We start from the raw sequence: 25,876 nt of genomic DNA, 5'->3' as shown, positions 1-25,876 counted from the left end.
TTCAACAATTGGTTTAATCGATTAAACTATAAAAATCATAACCTGTGGTTCTTTTTAGTTCAATGTCCGACTCTGATTTTAAAACATTGCCATCTATCTATCTACGAAGTCAGAAAAAATTGGCCTTTCCACTCGACAGCGAGAGGAGGAAAAAGGTCGCACCAGTAGTAACAACACCACGTTACGTACGATATACAATCTATATATTCTCGACTTCAGAGTTAAACGTAAACTTTATTCAATAAACAACTTGTATATATCTTCAAGCAACACAATATAATAAATCACACCAGTGACGAAACAATATTAGCGTGACAATCCCACAACCAAAGATGAAAAACTACAAGGAAGACAAAATCATGATAGGAATGACAAGTTATATATGTGAACCAGTTTAAGAGTTAACAACCCAACATTTCTTCCTAACTTCTCCACTGGTGCCGGTGAGAACCTCAATGTTTCCGAGCCTCTTCATGGCCTGCGCGAACTCGGTGAAGAAACCGCTTTGGTCAATCAGTTCATTGACAGTCTTCCTGGCCTGCTTGTCGGTCAGAAGCGCAGCATCAGACTGGAACAATCCCTTGTTCTGAACAAGGTTGGAGTAATAGCTAGAGTCAAACGAGGTAGAGCTGTTGGGGTCCATTTCCACGGTGGTGGTAGTGTCACTGATGCTCTTGCATTTGGACTTGAGGAACTCCGCGTAGGTAGGGTCCAGAGAAGGGTCCTGGTCGCCTTTTCCGGTGAAGTTGAAGAGCCTCGTGCTGAAGGAGTTGCAGTGAGCTATTCCGATGGTGTGAGAGCCCGACAACACCACCAGCTCGTGCAACGTCAGGCCTTTTCTGGCGAAGCTGGCTCTGAGTTGAGTGAAGTTGAAGAACGGTGCCGGAATGTTGACCAATGCTTCTTGGCTTATCGACACCCTCCCATCTCTCCTACCAGTAAGCACTTCCCATAGAGGTTTCTTAAACTGCGCAAACAGAGAGAAAGAGACAGATATTACACATCACAGAACTAATTAAACCAACTTCAGCATTTCTTTACCGAATGGATCAGAAGGTTGAGATTATTTAGTTACTTACTGGGATGGAAACGGAGTCCCTAGCGGCCAAAGCGAGAATGTCAGCGCAGGAAACAACACCTGGGCATTGAGCCTCGACGGTGGATTTTAAGTTATCGATGGCATCAAAGCCTTTCAAAGTTAGGTTCGGGATGGAGTCCCTTTCTGCAGTATTATCAGCAGTGGAGTTCAACAAGACTGATGCATCACAACCCTGAAATTGTACATGTTTTACAAACAGGTTATATATAGCTAAAAGCAAACCATAAGAGAACACAGAACAGTAGTGAATAGTACTCATATATACACACAAAAAGTTGTTAGAGATAATATATGATACGTGCCCTGACAAAGCAGTCATGAAAGTGCATTCTCAGCAACTGGGCGGGCAAACCAGGATTAGCAGAGACAAGTTGAGAGGTTCTCGTTTTAATGATGTCCTCTGCTTTAGGGCAAGAACTTCGGTAGAAGTTCTTCCTGAGGCTGTCTCCTTGTCCAACCACAAGAGAAGCAAAGATTACCACACAACCTAGCAAGAGGAATAATGCAGACCTCATATTGGAAAACCCTCCAAATAACGATCTATCTTAGCTTCTCTCCTTCACTAGATAGACTTTTTGACTGTCACAAAATGGAGAGAACTTGATCAGGATGCACTGGCTGATTGGCCAATTGTGATCTCCTTTTATAGGCATTATTGTCTTCTTTTCTAAGTCAAATACAGTTCAGCATTGCATATTTGATTGTCCAGTTAGACAGATTCAATACTGTTATTTTACTTTACCGTGTTAAGTACTACGTGCCATAATCATGTATACGTAATTATACATCTCCAGTTAAGCTGCAATTGATAATTGGACGGAAAAGAGGTGATCAGATTTGGAATAACACTAGAAAATGGGTATTACTATCTAAAGAATAATCACCGATTATGTACAAGAAAATTGCAACCAACTTATGGGATGAATATATATTTTTTATATGCATACAAAATAAAGGTTGTTTGAAATGAATTAATGAGTTGCTGATCTGGATAGTTGTTAGAATGACCTTGCTTCCTTCGGTCATAACCTCAGCAGGCCACACTTCTTTTAGAGTTTTATATATGTCTTTAATTTTGACTTGGTAATTCCTCTGCCAGCTAATTATTAATTGATTATGAATTAATGCTATATATATATATATATATCTTGGTAAGATGCAAATGCGATCGATAGACCAGTCTAAGAGCCTATAGGTTAGTTAATAACTTAATACTAAACGTTAATATTTTTTTTTTAGCAAATTAAAAGCAAGCTTGAACGTGTACATATTCAAAGTTACTGCCTAGGTAGTAACTTTTCTTGCCTAGGCCCAGTTATATTCCAGCGTTAGTTGTTACTAGTGCAATTTATATCATGATATTTTCATCCATATTTAGCTCCTTAATTATAATGAAAATAACAAATGTAAAATGATAATGAGAGGTTCGAATTTGGAGCCGAGTGCTCTTCTATTACCTAAAACATAAGTCACTTTGATAAATTGACCGATCATTAAATATATTTTCCTTACCATTGATCATTAAATTGTTTGACATTACGAAACAATTTTTTAGAAATATGTGTTTCAACAGAAATTTAATTAGTTAACCATCTTTAACTAATTTGTTTAATATGTATGATGAGGTAAAGATATTGGTAACTTATAAGGGACTGATTGCAAACCAAAAAGAAATTAAAATACCATATATAGAAGAACAAGAACCAATGACGCTTTTGTGTGCGCTTAAAGCATCGCAATGGCCTCCCAAGTTGTGTTATAGTAAAGGTACTTTGACCCAACGTGTTGCCCGGATCCCTGTTGAAAATGTATATATTAATGGCGTTACTTTAATTGACCAATTATATATAGTATATAAATATTTTCGCCGTTAATTGATTAATTAAATTAAAGTAATTTTAATGTATAAACATGTTGCTGAAGGAGGGCATGTGTAAGGTGGGCGGTGAATTACTTAGACAAGAAGATGCGTTGATAATCGCCTGCACACATGCATGTGAAATACGGACAAAAATCGGAACAAAGTCATTGGTGGTAGCTAGGGCTTCTTCTGAACGCCATCTGGATAATCAAATTCTCCATAATTGGTGCCATGTTCCATTGCTTCGGATAATAATTATTACTCTAATACTTTTACCAGATACAACTATAATAATCATAATTGTGTAGGTTACGCTAATGGCTACCTTGAGGTATGAAGAGGCAAGTTCCTGCGCTAGCTGAGTAAAACTAGGAAATGTGATGAATTTTTGAATTGACTGGCCTTTAATTAGCAATATCGTCAATGGTTCTTGTAGGGTAATAAAATATTCAATTACTACTCATCGTCAACAATATTAATGAAGGACAAATAAACTCCACAACGTGTCAACAAATGTTGATTCGATATAATAACAATATTCAACTCTTGCACATCTCATAAGCATGGATATGAATTTGAATCCGTGGACCACGAGCAAAAACTTTTTTATACCTAGAGTGCCCAGAAAAAAAAAGGGAGAAGGAGAAGAAGAAGAATTCAAGAGTCATGGAATTATACTTGATGGAGAAGAGGGTGCTTCCATTTATGCGCCTACTCATCATGCGGGTTTGTTTGCTATACATACATGATGCATATATGCATATGATTTTGTCGTATATTTTGAATGAAATAAACACCCCCTATAATCACCCAGACATACATGAACTTTAAAATAATAAGATTGTTTAATATCAGTTGTAGAGCCATGCTAGAGTGAAAATCTACAAATGCACCCCTCACTTAAAAAAAAAAATTTAAGTAAAATGTATTGTATCATCATTTGGACTAGATAAAACATATTTGGATTCAAAAGCTAATTAGATACATAATATTTTGATGATATATCAAAAATAAAATAGAGATCATACTTACATGAAATAACATATCAACATGTTGAATATAATTTTCCAAAAATTGGTGTTCAATCTAGTAATAAAAATTCTAGTCCCAGTATAATTAATTAATTATTATTATATTAAATTATTATTTTTTAAAAAATATTAATTTTTAAATTAAATCATCTTGCATCCCTAGCTTTAGTTCTTTGCCGCACCACTGATTCATATAATCTATCCATGATTCTTGAGCTTGAGCTATGAGAGATATATGAGCATTTTTCTGATGATTTTGTCCAACGGGATGAAACACTTATTCCCCCCATTCCCCCAGTCCCCTACCACACAAAGGAAAAACATGTTTTTAACTTTGAAATAACTATATTTTGAGTTAATATTCGAGCTAATTAGTCGTGGCCTCATACAACACAAAATTTGTATAAATATGTCCAAAGCAAGAGCAATTAATCTCGTCGGCATCCAAACAACGTCATTATCCTTGTTCTTTACGAATTCCGCTGTATTCCTCGGTATAGGTCCATCCAGCAGCATATATGCTTCCTGAATCACCAACCAAGACAATTCAAACCAGTAACTACTATCCAACCTTGCATCCAATACCATTCCTCTGAATCGATTCACACGAGATTACAAACCTGCGAAATGTGGCCTCGGTGAAGTACTCTATTTGCAATGTAACGGTATGTTTGGTATATTTAAATGATTAATGACACAGACATATTGTATGTAGGATTTAAAAGCATATACCTCTCTTTTCCTAGCACCGAATCACTCCGGACTTGATTTGGGTTTTCACAGCAAATGGTATGAGAGAGGAGAGAGAAAACCGTATGAAAATTCTTTGCATAAAATGATCTGAGTGTTGAGTTATTCTCCAGTGCACATCCTACATATATACCCCCACTGTCGTTCTCGTGCACGCAACATGTGGGAATAACTGTACCCAAGACATTTAATGTGGGTTTGGACCAATATAATCCACCAAGATGGACAAAATTCTACAACCCAACAAAACATTATGTGAATATTTTTGTATTGCTATATATTTGGAAGAATATAAAAATGATAGAGATGGAAAAGTTATGATGGAAAATTATTTATTACTACTTTCATTAAATATTCAATATATACACGTTGCCCCCTAAACTCCATACCTAAATTAATATATAGTGCATTAACTTTAATACGCACACACATGTGAGACGTGGTACCAACAAGACAATTTACTTTTTTTTTTTTAAAAAAAGTTGACTTCTCGCATACTAATACATAATTATTATTTGATTTGTGAAAAATGAAGTAGCTAGAACGTGATGCATGGTCGTCCAAACATACAGTATATATATATATATATATATATAAGACGTTGAGAGTTCCCATGCAATATAATCGATCATACGGGTAATTTGGACTTTATGCAATCCATTCCAAAGATCCACGGTACCATTCCTTGTGCTTTTAGAGAGAATGCGATATATGATCTAGAATTATGATAGAAAAGGAATGAGCAAAGTTATAAAACTCCTGCAAACTTAACATGGATGCATATATATGAGATGCTAAACATGTTGTTAGTGTTGAAATAATTATAAGCTGCTAGCTCACAACGATTGACCATTGATATATGCACCTTATTCCGCTTGTGTTTCACTTGGTCTTCATGACGAGCCCTCTGTCTTTGAGATGTGTTTCCTCACCATCTGGCTGCCATATTGGGCACTAAACCTCTGAGATGCAGTAGGTATTCACCCAACACTTAGGGCGTGAGACCCACAGTACAACATTTTATCAGGATTGATTTAAGATGGCAATAGACTACAGGGAACGTTTTCAAAATCACAATGCAATCAATGAAGACTCGCTAAAACGTTAGTTTTCTTTCAATAAACAAGATATCGTAGATGCCCAAAAAGTAAACAACATGTCTCTTCGAGCAAAGATGATAGATCTATGTATTATCCGCTTTTGGGTCAAGCACGGACTTTATTCGATAAACAACGACCATAAATGACTCTCCGAGCAACACGATAAATCAAATCAGCGACACAATAATAGTTTGACAATCCCACCTTTTCAACCGAAGGTTGAAAACAAAAAAGCAAAGACAAAATCATCAAGGAATAAAATAAAAGAATTTTAAGAGTTAACAACCCAGCATTTCTTCCTAATTTCTCCACTGGTGCCGGCGAGGACCTCAATGTTTCCGAGCCTCTTCATGGCCTGCGCGAACTCGGTGAAGAAATCCTCTTGGTCAACCAGTTCATGGACAGTCTTTCTGGCCTGCTTGTCGGTCAGAAGCGCAGCATCAGATTCGAACAATCCCTTGTTCTGAACAAGGTTGGAGTAATAGCTAGAGTCAAACGAGGTAGAGCTGTTTGGGTCCATTTCCACGGTGGTGGTAGTGTCACTGAGGCTCTTGCATTTGGACTTGAGGAACTTGGCGTAGGTGGGGTCCAGAGAAGGGTCCTGGTCGCCTTTTCCAGTGAAGTTGAAGAGCCTCGTGCTGAAGGAGTTGCAGTGAGCTATTCCGATGGTGTGAGAGCCTGACAACACCACTAGCTCGTGCAACGTCAGGCCTTTTCTGGCGAAGCTGGCTCTGAGTTGAGTGAAGTTGAAGAACGGTGCCGGAATGTTGACCAATGCTTCTTGGCTTATCGACACCCTCCCATCTCTCCTACCAGTAAGCACTTCCCATAGAGGTTTCTTAAACTGCGCAAACAGAGAGAAAGAGACGGATATTACTCATCACAGAACTAAACCGATCGACTTCATCATTTTCCCTCCTTAAACGTACTGTGTGTGTGTGTGTGCGCGCGCGCGCGCGCGCATCACTTTTGTGGATGGATCAGTAGGTCGAGATTGTTTAGTTACTTACAGGGATAGAAACGGCGTCCCTAGCGGCCAATGCGAGGATGTCAGCGCAGGAAACAACACCTGGGCATTGGGCCTCGACGGTGGCTTTTATATCATCGATGGCATCAAAGCCTTTCAAAGTTAGGTTTGGGATTGAGTCCTTTTCTGCAGCATTATTAGCAGTGGAGTTCAGCAGGACTGATGCATCACAACCCTGAAATGTGTTTAGCAAACATGATTATAGCCAAAAAAAATGGGGGGGGGGGGGAAGCCATGAAGAGAACACTGAGGATATATACTGTATATATACAAGATGTTACAAATAATATGATAAGTACCCTAACAAAGCAGTCATGAAAGTGCATTCTCAGCAACTGGGCTGGCAAACCAGGAATAGAAGAGACAAGCTGAGTAGTTCTTATTTTGATGATGTCCTCAGCTTTAGGGCAAGAAGTTCTTCGGTAGAAGTTCTTCCTGAGTTTGCCACCTTGTCCAACATTAAGAGAAGCAAAAAGGACCACGCAACACAGTAAGAAGAATGCAGGCCTCATACTGGAAACTGATGGAAAACTGATTATAGGAATGCATTGCAGCAAGGCCATTGATCTCTTTTTTATAGCCACTATTGTCTTCTTTGCCAAGTCAGATACAGTTCAGCATTTGCATATATTAATTGTCCAACACAGACTCAATGCTGTTATTTACCGCGTTACACATCCTCATATATCTTCTTCAATTCAGTTGCTATGATTGGATGAAGAGAGACATACATTTGGAATAACAATTTAATATGGAAATTTCCATCTGAAGAAGAATCAATATAATCATTTAAGAAAACTCCCACCAGAGCTATTCGGAGTGAATATATATTATGTGTATATTTGTGTATGAATATAGACGGTGATACATATAGACACACACACTATTGTATACGAAACTATATCGAAAAAGTTGAATAATTATGTGGCTAATCTGGTTAGTGGCTTGAACAGACCTTGCTTCCTTCGGCCATAACCTTGTAACAGGCCATTGATCCCTCTTTTAAAGTTCTATATGTATTTAATTTGACCTGGCAATTCCTGTGCCAGCTAATTGATTGATAAATATATCATTAATGTAAGATGCATATGCGATAAACCAGTCTTAATAAAGCCTTTTGGTTAATAATTAGTCTCGAACATATGTATATATATTCAAAGCTACATTTTTATATTGGGTTCAGTTTTTTCTTGCCTAGCTTAGCTAGCTATTCCAGAGTGTTATATATATATATATATATATATGTAGATATCAGAATACTTTCCTCCATTTGGCACCTTGTCCATATATAATTACCATCACTGCATTACAAATGATTAAAGCACGAAAAGTTTATAATACGGGTAAAGAATGATTTGAAAGGGTTATTATAATTAAAATATCAAATGTCTGCACACAAAGAGATCCGAAGTTACACTTAATTTAGAGGTTTGGCTTTGGAGCCTAATGCTCGTCTACTACCTACAATGAATTGAAAGCCTATAAATAAGTGATCAATTACAGCTGTACGTAACTTTTTCTAGGTTGACATATACATAGTGATTGAAGGCAAGGGTGTTCAACTTGCAGCCATATCAATTGCTGTAATATCATCTCAATTATATTGAAATAGATCTTGTCCTAACTCAAAAATAATTAGGATGAGATTTTATAGGACAGGATAGAAAAGGGATCGGAATAAGACGGGACACTGAATTACCATCAAGACGTCCCTCCTGAATATTATATATATTAATTTTTATTTTAAAAATATATATTAAATATATTAATTATATTAATATAATTTATACTTTATTAATTATATCAATTATAATTTCAATACTTGCAATTCTTATATAAAATTAAAGTTTTTTTATATTGATAATTTTAATGGCATAGAGTAAATAGGACGATATCTTTCTTTATAATATATTAATTATATTAATATAATTTATTTTTTTATCCATCTATTTTAAAAATTTTATTTATATCATATTTCTTGTTTTATTTTCAAAAGAGTCATTAGCCTAGCACATCTTAGCTAAAATAAAAGAACAATGATTTGATATTGTACTTGGCTTGTCTATTCTTGTTGCTTTTATAACCTAGAGATCACTTGTAATTGCTATCATAATGTGTAGTTGTGATTAATGTAATTTAATTATTAACTTTAAATTGTTATGATTTATGTAATCGCATTGTTTTGATTCAAAATTTAATAAATTATATTATTTAAAATTTTAAAGAATATTATTATCTAATTTTTTCTGACATTGCCTGATTTATCGGGACAACATGACGTCTCGATTCATAATAGGATAGGACGAAACACGGGACAAAAATTTAGTCCCAATCTCTTTTCAAAATGGAACAGGGAACAGAGGGATCCTAGTCCCGTCCCGTAAACACTCCTAATTGAAGGTCACCAAAAATATTTGCAAATAGGAAAGGGAGAATGGTTATTAATGAAAGAAGAATAAGAGGGCTAGGAGCCACTAATGTGCCCTTCTCCAATACCTCTTACAATGTCCCAACTTTTCAATTTTATTTTTATTTTTTTAGATCATTGGCTTCTACATAAAATAAGAGACACTTGGATATCTTGATGTCTCAAAATGGTGAATATTTGTATTTTTTATGATTTTTTAAAGAAAAATATCACAAATACACTCTTTTATTTTTGAAAATCATAAAAAATATAAATCTTCACCATTTTGGGATGTCAAGATATTTAAATGTCTCTTACTTTATGTAGAAGCTAATGATTCAAAAAAATAAAAAATAAAATTGAGATATTAGAGAATTACAAGAGATAATGAAGAAGGGTATATTAGATGTCTCTAACCCAGAATAAGAACCCAATGACAAAAGTCAATGCTTCTATACGCGCGCGTAAAGCATCGCAAACGCCTCCTGAATAATGGATATGTTTATTCATGGAGCTAGTTACGTTAATTAATTTAATATCAATAATCAATAATTTAATTATTAATTGACTGTTATATAGATAATGATAAAGAAAACTTCAAACATGATCCGGAATGCCAGCTGTGCCGGTGCGCGTTGAAACTTAGACATGAAGATGCTTGATCGCTTGCTGACAAAAAATGGAAGAATGTTATTGGTGTGGCAGGGCCTGATGAGAGCACGATCTGGAGAATCAAATTTCTCCATAACTAGTGCCCATGTTCTTTGCTACTTCGGATAATTTCTAATATTACTCGTACTAATATTATAATCATAGTATAATTATTAAATGGATGCGTTATTCTAACGAGGTACGCAAGAGGCAAAACGAAGTTTGATTTCCTGCATGTGTTAAGTAGAACTGAAGGAGTCGTGATCATAGTTAATTCCCTAATGGTCGCAGCAGTATGTGAAATTTTATATCACCTGGTAATTAAATTTTTAACAATTTTGGTTGCGAGATCGGTTCAGTTAATTGCTCACAATTTGTAAGGGATAAATATCTTTTATAATGCTTCAATGAATAGTAGTCGGGTTTATAAGAATGTGAATCGTGTAAAACTGTAAAGTAATCCGCCAGAACTTTTATACTATACCTGTAAATAAATGAATTCCACAGCATATGGAATAATTGACAGAGGGTATACGTAGTTCCATTTATACTGATCATCATGGCACAATGCATAGGTCTGTTTGATGTATAAATATGTAGCATTTTTCTGATAATTTTGTCCAAATGGATGAAATTAACACTTCCCTCCAAATATACACAAATATAAAAGGAAAAATAGCATCCAAAAATTACTGTGTATAATTTATATCACACAAGGATCAAATAATTTGCTATTTACTCTATAATCCCCTAGTTCTTCTTTTATATTAATTCTATAAGCAAAATAACAAAACTGCCCCTCAAGTAATTAAAGAAAAAAGAAAAAAAAATCCCACCAACGCCAGCAAGGTTGGCAAAGCCCTTGCTGTCGGCAAGGGTCGTCAGAGACAAGTCACCGGAGCTCTGGTTGATATTTTATTTGAAAAATAAGCTTCTTAAATGGTTAAGGGAGGGTTTGATTCCATGACCTTTGGCCACGTAAAAAGCTTCTTTAATAACACGTAGAATAAAAAATATAAGTAGTAAATCAAGCTTATAACAACATTCATGTAATAACATAATGGTGTGTTGTTATACAAATGTTACTTGCTAATCTGACATGAACAATTACAAATTGAAAGCTTTAAAACTCATGCATTTTACTTGTTAAACATTCTAATGTATTATTGTCAATCACAAATAGGTTGTTGTCAAAATCAAATGAATATTTATTAATGAATGACTAATGTGTACAACTAAACTCTTCTTATTGTTTTTTTAACTCGTTAAAACCATAATAAATTATTGTTAATTTTAAATGAATTGTTGTTATTTTATAAATATTATTTATTAATCTGACATGGACAATTACAAATTAAAGGCTTTAAAACTTCATGCATTTTAACACCAATCTATTCGTGATTGATTAATATTTGTAAAATAACAACAATTTATTATAATTTTAACAAGTTAAAAAAATTAATAAGAAGTAGTTAGAAGCTTGGTTTATTACTTATGTTTTTTTTTGCTATATATTAGTAAAAGGCTTGGTGGCCAAGCCACTAAGTTTTTTAGGTGGCTAAGTGTCATGAGATCAAATTCTCTCTTAACTACCTAAAAAGCTTATTTTTTAAATAAAATGTCGCCGGTGTTGGAGCTCCAGTGACCTGCCGCTGAAGACCCCTGCTAGTAGCAAGGGCTTCGGCAACCTCACTGTCAATGTGGTTTGACGGCCGAGCGATAGTGAGATTTCTTTTCTTTTTTGTTTCTTAACTACATAGAAGGCAATTTTGTCGTTTTGCTTACAAAATTAATTTAAAAAGAAGGACCAAAGGACTGTAGGGTAAATAGCAAATCATTTGTCTCTTGTATACTATAAATTTTACACAATAGTCCTTCGATGCTATTTTCCCAATATAAAATCAACAATCATGTTCTTAATTTCAGATAACCAAGCCTTTTGTGTAAATTGCACACAATTTAAAATGAATCGCATGGTTTAATGTTGATGAAAGATTGACTGATTGAGTATGGTAAAATGGCAACTAAAATGTCCAGTTGTTAGTGATATTTAATTGTGTTGTGGAGATTTGGATGTTATTTTCTTTGAAGTTTATAGATTTCTATAATATAATTTTTTTTGGTAATATTCTATAATATAAATTGATATTAATGCTAATGTTAAAAGAAATTGAGTGTTTTGGGTTAAGGCCCAACTTGTTAAGCACTATGAACAAACTGTAAGGCTCGAGTTTTGATGTAAATTATAGTCCACATGACTGCAAGCCTGTCTTTGTTAAACAAAACAACAGATGACTACCCCTTGCGATCCTCTCGTGTCTCAATAATCTATACCCACTCACAAACATGAGATAAAATCCAAAATTATTTAACCATGTTTGCCCACAAAAAAAGCAACTCATTCTAGGATTTAAATTTACTAATGTTGGAATTGGTAAATTTAGGTAAAATTTTCTTTTTAATGAAAATTTTACAGAAATTCACCATTCTCAACTTCAAAAAAGATTCAAATTCGTCATTCAGATTTAAACCTGTGCAAGATGTGAGATACATATTTAGGGCATGTTTAGTTTTTATTCTAATTTTTTATTTTTAAAAATTATTTTGTAATATAGTTTTTTTAAAAAAATTCAAAACAAAATAAAATGAAAATTTGTTTGGTTATATTAATTCAAAAATAATTTTAAAATTAAAAAATAAGTTGATAAAGATGATTACAGGCAATTAATGGTTATGATTTATGATAAAAATTGATCAAGTTAATTATAATTTACAATAATCAAATGAAATGTATCTTGAAAACAAAAAAAAATTAAAATTGTTTCTATTTTTTGTTTTTAAAACAAAAAATAAAACGGTTTTAAAAATAATTAAATTAAAAATACTTATCCAAATATATTTTTTATTTTTTTTACTTTCAAAAACAAAAAATAATTTTTAAAAATAAAAAACAAATAAGCCCTTGATAATTATATTATAGCTACATTGATAGTTCCCAGTAGTTGTATGATGGGATGGTATAAAGTTTTATACTTTTATATACTTGTCCCGAGTTTTTTAAGAAATATCAAGTGATATATAATCGATCTGATCTTAAATTGTTTTTACCCAAAAAATTATGACCAAGTCTTAATACGGTAAATTATCGTTTTAAGTTGTAGCCAGAATTTGCAAAAATCTTTGTTGCATGAAAGACTGGAGTTAGCCTCGTTTTGTATTTATAGTTTGAGAGAGTTTGTTGGGAATTTTATTATTCTAAGGTCCTTAATTACATCTCTTGTGATGATAGTGTTAACATACAAAACTGAACAGAAGTAAAAAAAAAAAAGAAGATAAATAACATCCAAGAATGATAATGATTGAAGGTTACAAGAAGATGATTCTTTACTTGAAGGATTTACAACACACTATTCATCCCTTAACTCAAGGGTGAGGAAAACTAACTCCACATGAGGTGAGATGAGGTTACACGCAATATACCTTCTTACTTCAACACAATGATACATGACCTTTTTATATAGATTTTAGGGATGTCAATTAACAAATGTATGATTAACACTGATCACACGCCAGTACTAAAATATACCAACAAACAGGATTAGCAAAGGGAGGCTCCTAGGCCTAGAAGGAGTGGAGGGGCAACTTGTTTGAATGTTGAATAAATCCAAGTTGAATTTGAGGTTTTAATTTTGGAATGGGGCCGTGGGGGATATACGAGGTTGTGAAGATTGCAAGAGCTCATTAATTAATGAAAAATTTTCACTTGACAACTAGAAGTGACATTGTTTGTAAGTGATGAAATGAGGGGGAAAGGCTTGTTAATTACACAGGGGCAGAGCTAAAACCCAGAAAAATATTCCAGATAAGAAAACTTTGTAGAAGTTGTGGGCAACAATTAATAATTAATGGAATATAATATGAAAACCGTGAGACGCTGGACAAGTCATGAATGATAGGATATTTGTTTCTTAAATCAACGCAGGAAAGTGGATGGGGGAACAACAGAATCCTGAAAAGTGAAAGGAAAAAATACTATAAAACAGTTAACGTTTGGGCCATAGATGGGCCTGTGTGTTGATTTTGGAGGAAATGGGTCCACCTCAGCAGACAACCTCCTCTCCACAGATTCTCGCTTTTCTTCTGGGAATTCATGTCAAACTGATGATTCGATTCTCTCAAGCCACGCTGTGAGAGGGAGAGAGCCACTCGTACGATCCACACATTTGAAATCTGCAATAGAGAGACACAACAATTGAAGTGAACGGAAATGTGGTTGAGCCAGGAGCACGTACCCGATCTCTTATTGGATTCCTCCAGTGTGGTCCCTGCATCAAAAAACATCCAACATAATGTCCATTTAGCCCTCCCTGTTTTTCGTTTCTAACTTTCTATTCAATCCGGACGCTCATTTCACATGATGTACAGCCCCTCCTCACCCCTCAGGTTCTTGCTTCCGCATCGTCTCATGCTATTCCCCCCATGTTCCCTATTCTACCCTTATCCCCTTTGTCTACATATAATATTTAACAACACACGCTCCCTCCGCTCATGTTTGTGAACTGGAGAGGAAACAATTTTGTTGTCTTATTTATACAAGTCACGTCAATGACTTTTGATCATAAAAATAATAACAATAAAATTTCAAAAAAAATAAATTAATGACAACTAAATTTTTAATTAGACTTTTTGTGAAAAAATTGTAACTATCAATTCAAGTAATTATAAATAAAAATTTAAATTATAAATTAATTGTTATATTTAAAATTTAAATATCATATTTACAATTAAAACTTTTAAATTTATAATTAATTATTTTAAAAAATTATTAGAACCTAACCAATGATGAATTTAAGAGGGTGCTAGCAAGGGATGTGGCTCCCCACACTCCAAATTTTTTTAAAAAAATATAATTTTATTTATAAAAAATGTAAAAATTATTGTTAGCTCTTTACATTTGAATAAAATTTTAGTTGTGGCTTCTCACATTTAAAAAAAAATTCAATTTTAGCCCACCCATTTGATGAATTCTAGATTCATCTTTGGACCTAATTGGCATTAATTTTTTCTTTTAGAACTTAACAGTCATCCCCCCTTTATCATAAGTTTTTTGTACTCAGATTTAAAATGAGAATCTATCTCAAATGACTATTTTGTTGGATGTAAAAGTTTCTTAAACTTATTAATTTCACTTCATTTACGAGGTTCCTTAATATAAGACTCATAACATTTTTCTTTTTATTTTCTATTAAATATTAGGAAAAAAAATATATTATTAAAATATTATACTTAATAAGAACATGTTGAAAATTATTAAATTTTTAGATAATATATGTTAATGTTTTTTTTTTGTTGTAATATGATGAAATATATTGAAAGATTGGAGTATAATAATTCTCAGACCTCGCAAGACACTCCTACGCTGCACATAGCCATGAAACCTCAACATCAAAAGCTTGATTTTTTGAACATAGAGTTTAGTCATCGTAATAGTTGGAATAGGACTGCTCTCTGGATAATTCTAAGCACGAATTTGCAGACATTTATGTCGAAGTCAAAATTCAGAAAACATGATTTTGGAGTGACAAACACGTCCTCACGTGCCCCATCCCACTGGGAAGTAGCCTGAGACGGGGCTAAAAAGAATAAAATTGTATTGGACTTCTAGACAGTAGTAGACCGAGATTGTGTTCGGTCGAGCCGTAATGGTATGTTTAATATAATCTCATTTAATTTGACGCTGAATTCCAATCCGCCTCCACTCTCCTGCTATGGCATGTTCATAATTTGTCTCTAAAAATATTTGAAGAACACGAAATTATGATATAGTTGACTAATGGCGATTAACAACATCGGAGACAAATAGGGAAAATTGTGCGATGAGGGAAGGGGCATGGGATCCGAATGGCGACGGGATACAAGACAATAAAAAAGGGATAAAATAAGAAGGGAGCGGTATTTCCTATCATCACGCGAATGACATAAAAGGGACCCACAGTTGTTGGGGTCGGGGCTCAAAAGATGTCTCCATTCTCAGACCCTAACCAGAAAAAGCATTGCTCACAGTGATGAGGGACTTCCATCAACATCGTCCTGTTTATTGGTCAACCACACCTTCGCCTTTTCCCAACGGTCTTCCTCCATTTCGATTCCTAATCCCTTTTTCCAACCAACCTTCTTTTTTCTTGGAATTTGTTTTTACTCCTTATTTAGTTCTTCTCCTCCTCCATCCCTCCCCAAATGAACCAAAGCAGTCCATGTCACCCCCCTGTTTTCATTTTAACTCATTCAAATATTGTGTATCGGTGTCCGGTGAGGCAATCTGTTGAACAGATTTTTTACGAATGATAATGACAGGATGATAGTTAAATCTTTACAAGGAACGCACTTGAGCTTGACATTTTCGCCTGAGAGGACGAAAACTGACATATTTCCCTGCATGCCGCCATGCAAGACTCATAAAAACGCTAATCCATGGATCTTAGCGTACAAGATCACATGCCTGAGTAAATTATAATTATAATGACACTGCGGGGCAAAATCACATGTAATCTTTTTCCTCCATTGTAATTATACTTGCTGTATTGGCTATGAATCATGTGCAGTGACAATGATAAAGTGAATGGAAAGTGGGCTCTATCTTGTTGTCTTATCCCATCTAATAGTTAGGACGGGAGATGTACACAAAAAACTTTATTATCTACAAAGCATACAATTTTTTTTTCCTTACAATAAAAAGTTAATTCATGATTTAAATACTAAAGATATGAAAAATCTTAACAATTTATTTTAATAATTCTGCAAAAATCGTACATATATTCTGCCTAATACAAAATCGTTTTCATTTTTCTATTTTAACAGCCAAAAACTTACTTCTCAATTTAAATCCTAAAAAATTATCATAAATCTAAAAAATTTTATTTTAAATAATTTGAAAAAATCATACCATGTAAAATTATTTTTTGAATTTTTTGAATTATTAAAAGTTTACTTTACAATTTAAATCCTAAAAAATTATGAAAAATCTATAAAATTCATTGTAAATATTTTGCAAAAATCGTACCTATTCTAATTAATGAAATAATCTTTTTAGAAAAATATCATAAGCCCATTATCAAGAATTATAGGGGCAAGAACCTTTTTTATTGAATTTTGTCAAGGGTCACCAACATCAATGATTTATATATAAAAAAAGCTTGAGATAATCTCTTTAATTTTATGATTAAAAAAAGGGAAGTATAGTGCGAGATGGCAAAACTGAATTTTGTCAAGAGTCACAAACATCAATGAGTTACGTAAATAAAAAAACTTGAGATCATTCCTTCTATACTCTATAGAATTACTTTGTGTCTACAAACATACCTTTTCTAGAGATGGTGGAACTAAACTTTCCATGTCGACTAGAATTGAGGCATAATTTCCAGCAACAATTGCAGCTATTTCAACTTTAGCTTTCCTCCTAGGCGTGATGGTGAAGTGTTTTGAATGCCCAACAACTAGGGTCTGGATGCTCCATCCAGTTGCAGTGAAGTATAGAGAAAAAGAAGAGGTTGCAGAACATGCAAGAAGAAGATGAAACAAATGAAATAGCATCAAAAAAAGTTTGTGCGCCTTGCAGATGATAAAGTTTTATGTGCACTACTCTCTTCTCATTTCTCAAACATTAGATAGAATGAATGAATGGATAAGATGAACTGACTTTCCATCTACTTTACCATAATCACTGCACATGATCTACATCCTCCCATAGCATAAATTAATACATGGCACATGATAATATATATTTTTTCGAACAGTTAACCTCCAAGACGTGGAATAATCTTAAGATAAAAACGCACTCGTAGGTTCCGGCAAGTCATCCATAACATTCTGCTCCACAAATTTGACAAAATTTACTAAATGAACGTGTTATAAAACACTGGGATAATAATTGTTAATTAATTATGGAAACAAAGACCATCCATGATTGGTTTATGAATTTATGAAGAGCCAACCTTTCTTTCACCTGAGATAATAAATTATCATGCTTTTTACGGGCAGCAATCATAACACACTTGCTGTGGTCCATATTCAAGAATAAAGAATTCCTGTTTTGTAAATTAAAATGCCATCCGTTCAAATTCAAAATTATAAAATAAACAACATTATAGGGGTAAAGCGTATCCATTGAGCGTTAGCTAAGGCTAATCGAATCCTTGATTTTTTACTTTGGGGCCAATATTCTAGCACCAGAAACAGTAATGACAATTTGTGAAAGACAGTTTGAGTTAGTTGGAACTAGTTGAGTGGCAATTTGGTAATTCAGGCCTGCGCCAAAGGACATGAGTGTCAAGACACGGCACACTGTAGATAAAGTTGAGCCCTGAAGGAGAATTTGAAATGAATGGCCGTTTGAAGTTCAAAACTCTCGAATGCAACCCAACAAAACTCATAAATCCTCACCCATCCCTCAAATTTAAAATCTCTGCAGTTCTCACTCCTGAAGAAGAGAGAGAGAGAGAAAGAGAGAGAGAGGAATGACGGGGCTCGTGATGGTGACGAAGGGCGGAGGGTGCGGCGGAGGGAAGGGAGCCAAGAGAGGAAGAACTGCCACCGAAGAAGAGCAGAACCAGCTGTCCCTCGTCGCATTCCTTCTGGCGGCTCTGAGGAAGTCCATGGTGGCGTGTCGGGTGGATCGACCCGACGAGGTTATCCCCTCTGTTCATCACATGGAAATAGGTTGGCCCACCGATGTTCAGCACATCACTCATGTCACTTTCGATCGCTTCAATGGTTTTCTGGGTCTTCCCGTTGAGTTCGAGATCGAGATCCCGGGTCGGGTTCCCAGCGCTAGGTACTTCAGCTAGTTCGGTTTGCTTCATTTTATTCAAAGATTACACATGGGTTTTGCCTCACATCCTTTGTAAGTTCAGCTCTTTGGCGTGGAAAAAGGAAAGCTTTGGTTATTGGTGGGTTTGAATGTGTGAGTTAGAGGGAGGAAGAAGGTGACTTTCGTACTTCAAGGAACTTTAGGGCTTGTAAAGAACGCACCTCAGTGGTTAGAAATACAAGCTCTACCAGATTCTTAATGGCCTAACAGGATAATGCGTCAAATGACATTAGGCTGTGCATTATGCCATTATCCTTCAATGCTATTGCTTATATTAAAAAAAATAAAGGTTTGGAATGTGTTCTAAAGGAGGAAGCTTGCACCGGTTTTGGGTTTGAGGCATATGTCCATTATGTGCTTCATTGTTTTTTCCCCCCTCTTCCCGCTGTGTGTATAAAAGAGAAGGCTTCATTAATCAATTAATCAATTACACATGTCTGAGGACATTGTCCCCTAGTGCTTCGTTGCTTTTTGATAGCCGCAAAATTAGCTTATCATGAATGTCTGGGCAGTATTAACATTACACATTGTCTTGCATAAATTCAAGTGTGTACTGATCAATGCCATTTACTGTTTCCCATCAGGAACTTGCTTTTGCATTTTCTAAATTGAATTGCAGTCTTTTTCTAATTTATGATTTCAACCATCAAAACTTGCAGTGTAAGTGTGTTTGGCGTGTCAGCAGATTCTATGCAGTGTTCTTATGATTCAAAAGGAAACAGTGTGCCCACTATTCTCTTACATATGCAGGAGCGTTTATACTCACAGGGAGGCCTAAAGGTACGAATTTCATAATACATATTGGCTATTCATAGCACTAAAATGTTTCAATTGCAAGCATTCAACATGAGATAAAGTATCTCTATTTGACTTCAATGATTTTTCAGCGGGAAGGAATATTTCGCATAAACCCAGAAAATAGTCAAGAAGAACATGTGAGAGACCAGTTGAATCGGGGGATTGTGCCGGATGACATTGATGTCCACTGTTTGGCGGGCTTAATTAAAGCCTGGTTTCGAGAGCTTCCTTCAGGAGTACTGGATGGACTTTCACCTGAACAGGTTCTTCAGTGCAACACAGAAGAAGAATCTGTTGAGCTCGTGAAACAGCTCAAACCAACTGAGGCTGCCTTGCTCAACTGGGCTATTGATCTCATGGCTGATGTTGTAGAGGAGGAAGAATTCAACAAAATGAATGCAAGAAATATTGCAATGGTCTTTGCTCCAAACATGACGCAGGTATGTCTGTGCACGCACACCTTTGTCTTCCTAATCAATAAAACACACTCCCCTCCTTCTACATACTAGCAGACTTGTGATTCTTCTCCTACATGCATGTTTGAACTACTATGAAGCATGAACACTTGGAAATCACCTGTTCTTAATTTGCCTGTTTGATTTTGACCATCTGTGACAGATGTCTGATCCATTAACTGCTCTGATGCACGCGGTCCAAGTGATGAACTTGCTGAAGACCTTGATAATGAAAGCACTTAGAGAGCGTGAAGAAACAACAACAGGAGGATATTCACCCATGTCATTCCGTTCATCAGAGCGCCAGTCTGAGGATGGATATGACAGCCAGCAAGAAATGGAGACCAGCGGAGAATTAAGAGGAACCAAGTCAGATTATGATGAACATGCTCACTACAGCCACAGCAGCGAAGAAGAAGAAGGTGGTGCCGAATCTTTAAGTGACATAGAGGAATGCTTCTTGAAGCAGTTGGATGAGCACCCAAAAGAATACTCAGAAGAACCTGCAGGAGATGTGCTGGAGGACTGTGCTAGCCCCATAAGTCACTCTGGCAGTAACATAGGAACTGCTATGTCATTTAGTGATACCAAAACCGAGAATTCTTGCTTGAGTTGCTTTCATGGTGAAAAATCAAGGACAACCCAGACTGCCGGGGGATCAAAAGTTACAAACAGTCCATCACTAGGATGTACAGGCAGCAATGATGTGGAGATTATGGTTACATTTACAGGTTCTGTTTCACCTGTGCCAATGTTTACCTCCAATTAGGAACTTTAAATTTTTGTTTAGTAGTGTCTGAGGACCTTGTTTCAGATTTTGTCTTTACAAGCAGCAGGGCTTGCTTGTGTAAATTAATACAAGGGGGTAGGAAATGTCTGGTTGATGTGGATTGTGTGAAGGGTCGTGTTCAGTTCAGGGCTGAACCTGACTTCTGTATGTTCCAGTTCTCAAGTATTCTAACCATGACAGATTAAGTTGAGATGGGGATAGGCTGCACTATTTAAGGGGTAGCAACATCTTCATATTTGAGAAAGGTGAAAGCTGGGTTTCAGCCTGAGATGGATGTGCTATGTACGCTACGTATAATTATAATTTAATGGATTCCACTTCATGTTTAAGCATACCACGGTTAGAATTTGGGAATCATATACCATCCCTCCCTTTCTCCTAAGTAAATTTATCGTTTGGGGCATCCCCACTTTTATTCCCATTAAAAAGATCCTGTATTTTAATACAAGTCCAACCAAACCATAAGTCGTCATAGCTCCCTAATTTTCTTCTCAATAATCAAGCAGTGGCATGTGAGACCTACATGGCTAGTAGGAACTGACTTGCTGTTTCAATCGTACCATCTGCGACTGGTAGGAACTAACTTGACTGAAACACGTAATTTCTTCCCATATTTTCTTTTTAATTGGCAGCGACAAATTCGACTCGATGCCTTACGAGAGAGCCGAAAAGGGAGAAAAGGATAAGGAGTTGGAAAGAAAAATAGAAATTACACACTATTCTTTCCCCTACTCCAATCCTTTGAACAGATCATCTATATTTCATTTGAACAATTTGAATAAAATATAGGGTAAAGTAGTAAATTTAGTCACAAATTATTTTTCGACGAGCATTTGGTAGCCTAAACTATCAAATGATACAAAATAAATTATGAACTTTTAAAAACGGAATATCCAGTAGTCTGCCATTAACTTAAGCTAACGGACGTTATGTGAGACCTACAATAACATGTGGCATGACACGGGCGCGACACATCAGCATGGTAAAGGTTCAAATTTAGCCACGAACTATGTTTTTAGGAGCATGGGTAGCCTTTACTATAAAAAATGAATTATCCAACATTTCTCCCTCAATTTTGATTAAACACCATTTATTTTCATACTTATGAGGCCCATAAAGCATTAATCTCTCCAACATTCTTGCCTTCGTTCTCAATATAAACTCCAGAAGAAGAGGTTTAATGAGTTTTTATCTGAAGACATTTACAAGGACGATGTCAATGAAGTAGAAGCTTGATTTTACTATGCATGAGAAAAGCTTGATTTTAGCTTAATTTAGTTATGAATTATTTTTTCTACTTTGTTAGCGTCGTTTTTGTGAATATCTTCAAATAAGAACTCTTTAAACATTTTCTTCTCAAGTTGAAATTGAGAACGAAGGCAAGAAGATGAAGAGATTAATGCTTTGAGAGTCTCATTAATATGAAAATAAATAGGGTTTGGTCAAAATTGAGAGGAAGGTGTTAGATGATCTGCTTTTTTATAATAGAGGTTAGCTAGCGTTCCTCGAAAAATAATTCGTAACTAAATTTGCACATTTACCATGCTGACGTGCGCGCCCATATTGTGTCACGTGTCATTGTGAGTCCCACATAACGTCCGTTAGTTGAAATTAACGGTGGGCTACTGAATGCTCTATTTTTTAAAATTCGTAATTTATTTTGCATCATTTAATAGTTTAGGTTACCAGATACTTCTCAAAAAATAATTTATAACTAAATTTACACTTTTATTCTAAAATATGTCACCTATGCAGAATTTAAAATATTAGCACGTTTTACTTTACTGGCTTGGGATACAAATTTCTAAAGTTGTACCTCCATTTAAGTTGGTGTCGGTGGGTGGTCGGACACTCGGAGGTTGTAATTTCTGATGTGGAAACTCCTGGGGCCATTGAAGTGAACACACACACAGTATTTATCTTTTTAAATGCTTAAATTATAAAATATAAAAACGTTAAATCAAAAAACAATCGACATACTTCTACAATTATGTATGTTTAATAAAAAATTCATTATCAGATAGTGCGAGGTACAAATTACAAATATACCCTTTTAAACTCAAAAAAGTCATTTCTTTAAATATATATATATATATATAATCTATTAGGCCAAACAATTTATCAAAATAAATCATATTCAAAACAAAGTCAGACACTAAATATAAATTCAAGCAGGATTTAAATTTTAATTCATCACTTTGTAAGGGGCTGATCCTTCCATAAACTCAATCTCCATTAATTATATAGGGAGAATAATAAATAAGTCTAAGGGGATCAATTAATTTAAATTAAGTTTTAATCAATTTTAAAGTGTCAAACTTTAAGAATTTATAAGTTCAACTCTCAATTTTAAAATTTTTTTGTGATAAATTTGAAAATTGTATTTTAAATTTTAACAAGAAAAATAAATTTATTTATTCTTCAACCATGTTAAAATTTAAAAAATAAATTAAAAATTCATCATAATAAAGTTACAAAATTAAGAGCTAAACTTGCAAATCTCTAAAATTTGACTCTTTGAAATTGATTGTAACTTAATTTAAATTAATTCATCCCCTTGGAAACTATAGGTCATCCTCGCAATTATATAAAGTAAAAATTACATATAGGTATCATGGAAATAACTTATTTAAAAATAAGTCTCGCAAAATTCAAAAAATACAGCTAAGTTTTTTAAGATTTAAGTGTAATTCATAATTATAATTGAAAGACAACATTGCCTTTATTAAAATAATCAAACTGTTTCAGGAAAAAACTCTATCTCTCCCTCTCCCGTTATTACTCTGCCCTAGCCATCGCACATTGTTCGCTCATTACTGAAGGTGGAGTCACGAACCTCAAATGAGAGGAAGATGAACGGTGCGTGATGAACCTTGCAAGCAACAGAGGCGAAGGTGATGAAAGTGAAGGCAAGCGAGGAATCTTGCAGAACAAGGACGAACTGATGAACGAGAAGAACAATAGCAATGAACAAAGTAGAACAGATGGACTAATGAAGGAGAAGAACGATAGCAACAGAGCAATCATGGATGGGAGAGAGTGAGCATAATGTTTAATTAAGTAGAGGGATATCTTTGTTATTGTAATCTAATAAGCATGGATAATATTGTATTTGCACGTAAATTGCAAATTACACTTAGGTTTCAAAAAATTTAACTGTAATTTCAAAAATTTTTAAGATTTATCTTTAAATAAGTTTTTTTTATGGGATCTATGTGTAATTTTCCCTTATATCAATAGCTTTTTTTAAAAAAAATTTTTGAAGGATAGTATAAATTTCTGGTGCGATTGAGTAAATCAGAGACATCTGAATTAAAAAAATAAAAGAAACATCCTTAATCTTAATTTTTTTTTTGCTAAAGTTGTCTGGACAAGAAAAAAAATAATTAAAAATAAACTAAGCCAATAAAAAATAGTAAAAAACCTGTTTAACATATAATTGATAAAAAATCAACCAAATGAAAGAAGCCCAGGGCTGTTATTAATTATCTCCATCAAATATATACAGTTGGGTTGCATTTGTTCAGAAAATTACATAAAATTGAGGGATCTTACCGATTACTCCCATAGATTCAATCCACCAAACGCCTTCTTGAAAGAGCCCATGAACCAATTATACAATACAAGCCACAAACACGTGTCAGATGATCGGGTGGAGTTTAAGATGCCAAGCAAGCTTCCCAGAAGAGTCTGTTCTTTTCCATCTCATCCACCTTCTCTGCACCTGAATCCACACACACGCTTACCTTTTTCTGTTCTTGCATCTCACTATCTTCATCATCATCTTCTTCTTCACGTGTTGCTTCATGAACACAAACCTCCAACTCATCTTCATGTTCATCTTCTTTCTTCACTTCATCATTGAAGAGTTCGTCAGAACTGAGACTCTCAGATGCATCGTAGCAGCAAGACTGAGCATCATCATCATCATCATAATCATCATCACATATGGGAATTCGACAAGCAATATTAGGATCCTTGATGGGGTCACTGGGGGCTTCAGAATCCCCTGTGGCTTCAAAACACAGGTAACAAGATACATCTACCGTGCCGTTCATGCCCATCTTGCACAAGACTTAGAAATGGAAGGGAACGAGAACGATTATGCAGAGTTCTGCAGATTTTGTATGCACATAAAGTGCATCGTAAGGGGACGCTTTTAGCGAAAGAGACGAAGCTGTGTCGAAACGAGACTTTCCGTTGTTAAAAGGAGGAGATACGCCTCAAGATTGTTGTGGGCGTCTTCTAGAAGGATAATCATATGATTAGCTCATGCCATGCCCATTTGCGATACGGATTTTTACCCACCCTTCTAGAAGATCATCCATCCCCACCCATCAAACGGAACGAGTTATTTTACTATCTTGAGGGAAAAATACGGAGACAAACTTAGACACGCTGATGAATAGACGTGTGACAATAAATCAAATCTATCTTTACTTTTAAACCATGGAAAAAAGAATTTTTTTATTCCCGAAAAAAAAAATTAAAAAAGAATCAGCTAGTACAACCTTATCTCAACCAGGGAGTTTCAAGTAGCCGGTGAACTTCGTTTACGTCGTTACACATAAGGCGCCCACGAAATATTCTCACGTAGTTTTTGACTTAAATTTTTTTATTGCTTGTGCACATGATACTTAATTACTTATGCCTATCCCACATTAAGTTGAGAGAATTTAATAGAGATCTAGACTAATTTAGATCGAGCATTGCAGGCCCTATCATAAGGCTCGAATTTAAGATCACTTACTAAGTTAAAACAATTCCTTACCAGTTTGATAGGCACTGGGTTGTTTTTTTTTTTTTTTACTTGAATTTATGAGTCACTTTTACAGCTGAAGCCTCCAATTCGAAGAGGCCAAAAAAGTCCGATAAGCCAAAACTTCAAGTAATGAATAATGACGAAAGCCAATAAAACAAAATACAGAGAACACGTTAAGGGCATGTCTTGGACAAGTATGCGCCCACATATAATTGAGCAGAGAGTAGGTAAATTGTAAGAAGCAAATTGATGGGATAAGAAATGGGCCCACCATAACGC

At 34.9% G+C, this 25,876-nt stretch overlaps 3 protein-coding genes across 3 annotated transcripts; 1 reads left to right on the top strand and 2 right to left on the bottom strand.

Moving 5' to 3' along the window:
- Positions 1–214: 214 nt before the first annotated feature.
- Positions 215–7,383, bottom strand: LOC129301853 (uncharacterized). The gene is made up of 7 exons (XM_054940468.1): positions 7,168–7,383; positions 6,852–7,043; positions 6,116–6,685; positions 4,381–4,516; positions 1,402–1,643; positions 1,080–1,271; positions 215–967 (listed from the first exon to the last, which is right to left on the bottom strand). Exons 1-7 carry the CDS (start codon positions 7,378–7,380, stop codon positions 395–397), a joined length of 2,118 nt encoding a protein of 705 aa, XP_054796443.1. The 5' UTR covers positions 7,381–7,383; the 3' UTR covers positions 215–394.
- Positions 7,384–18,319: 10,936 nt separating this feature from the next.
- LOC129292832 (rho GTPase-activating protein 2) lies at positions 18,320–21,167 on the top strand. The gene is made up of 4 exons (XM_054930491.1): positions 18,320–18,756; positions 19,452–19,572; positions 19,680–20,030; positions 20,209–21,167. The coding sequence occupies exons 1-4, from the start codon at positions 18,440–18,442 to the stop codon at positions 20,812–20,814; spliced, it is 1,395 nt and encodes a 464-aa protein (XP_054786466.1). The 5' UTR covers positions 18,320–18,439; the 3' UTR covers positions 20,815–21,167.
- Positions 21,168–23,647: 2,480 nt separating this feature from the next.
- LOC129292840 (protein BFR2) lies at positions 23,648–25,138 on the bottom strand. The gene is made up of 2 exons (XM_054930499.1): positions 24,391–25,138; positions 23,648–23,776 (listed from the first exon to the last, which is right to left on the bottom strand). The coding sequence occupies exon 1, from the start codon at positions 24,897–24,899 to the stop codon at positions 24,495–24,497; it is 405 nt and encodes a 134-aa protein (XP_054786474.1). The 5' UTR covers positions 24,900–25,138; the 3' UTR covers positions 23,648–23,776; positions 24,391–24,494.
- Between the last annotated feature and the right edge of the window lie 738 nt (positions 25,139–25,876).

Source organism: Prosopis cineraria, unplaced genomic scaffold, assembly GCF_029017545.1.
Source record: "Prosopis cineraria cultivar Desert tree isolate PC_DT_omini unplaced genomic scaffold, ASM2901754v1 PC1, whole genome shotgun sequence".
NCBI classification, from domain to species: Eukaryota; Viridiplantae; Streptophyta; class Magnoliopsida; order Fabales; family Fabaceae; genus Prosopis; species Prosopis cineraria.
This window is presented reverse-complemented; position numbering and strand designations above follow the sequence as displayed.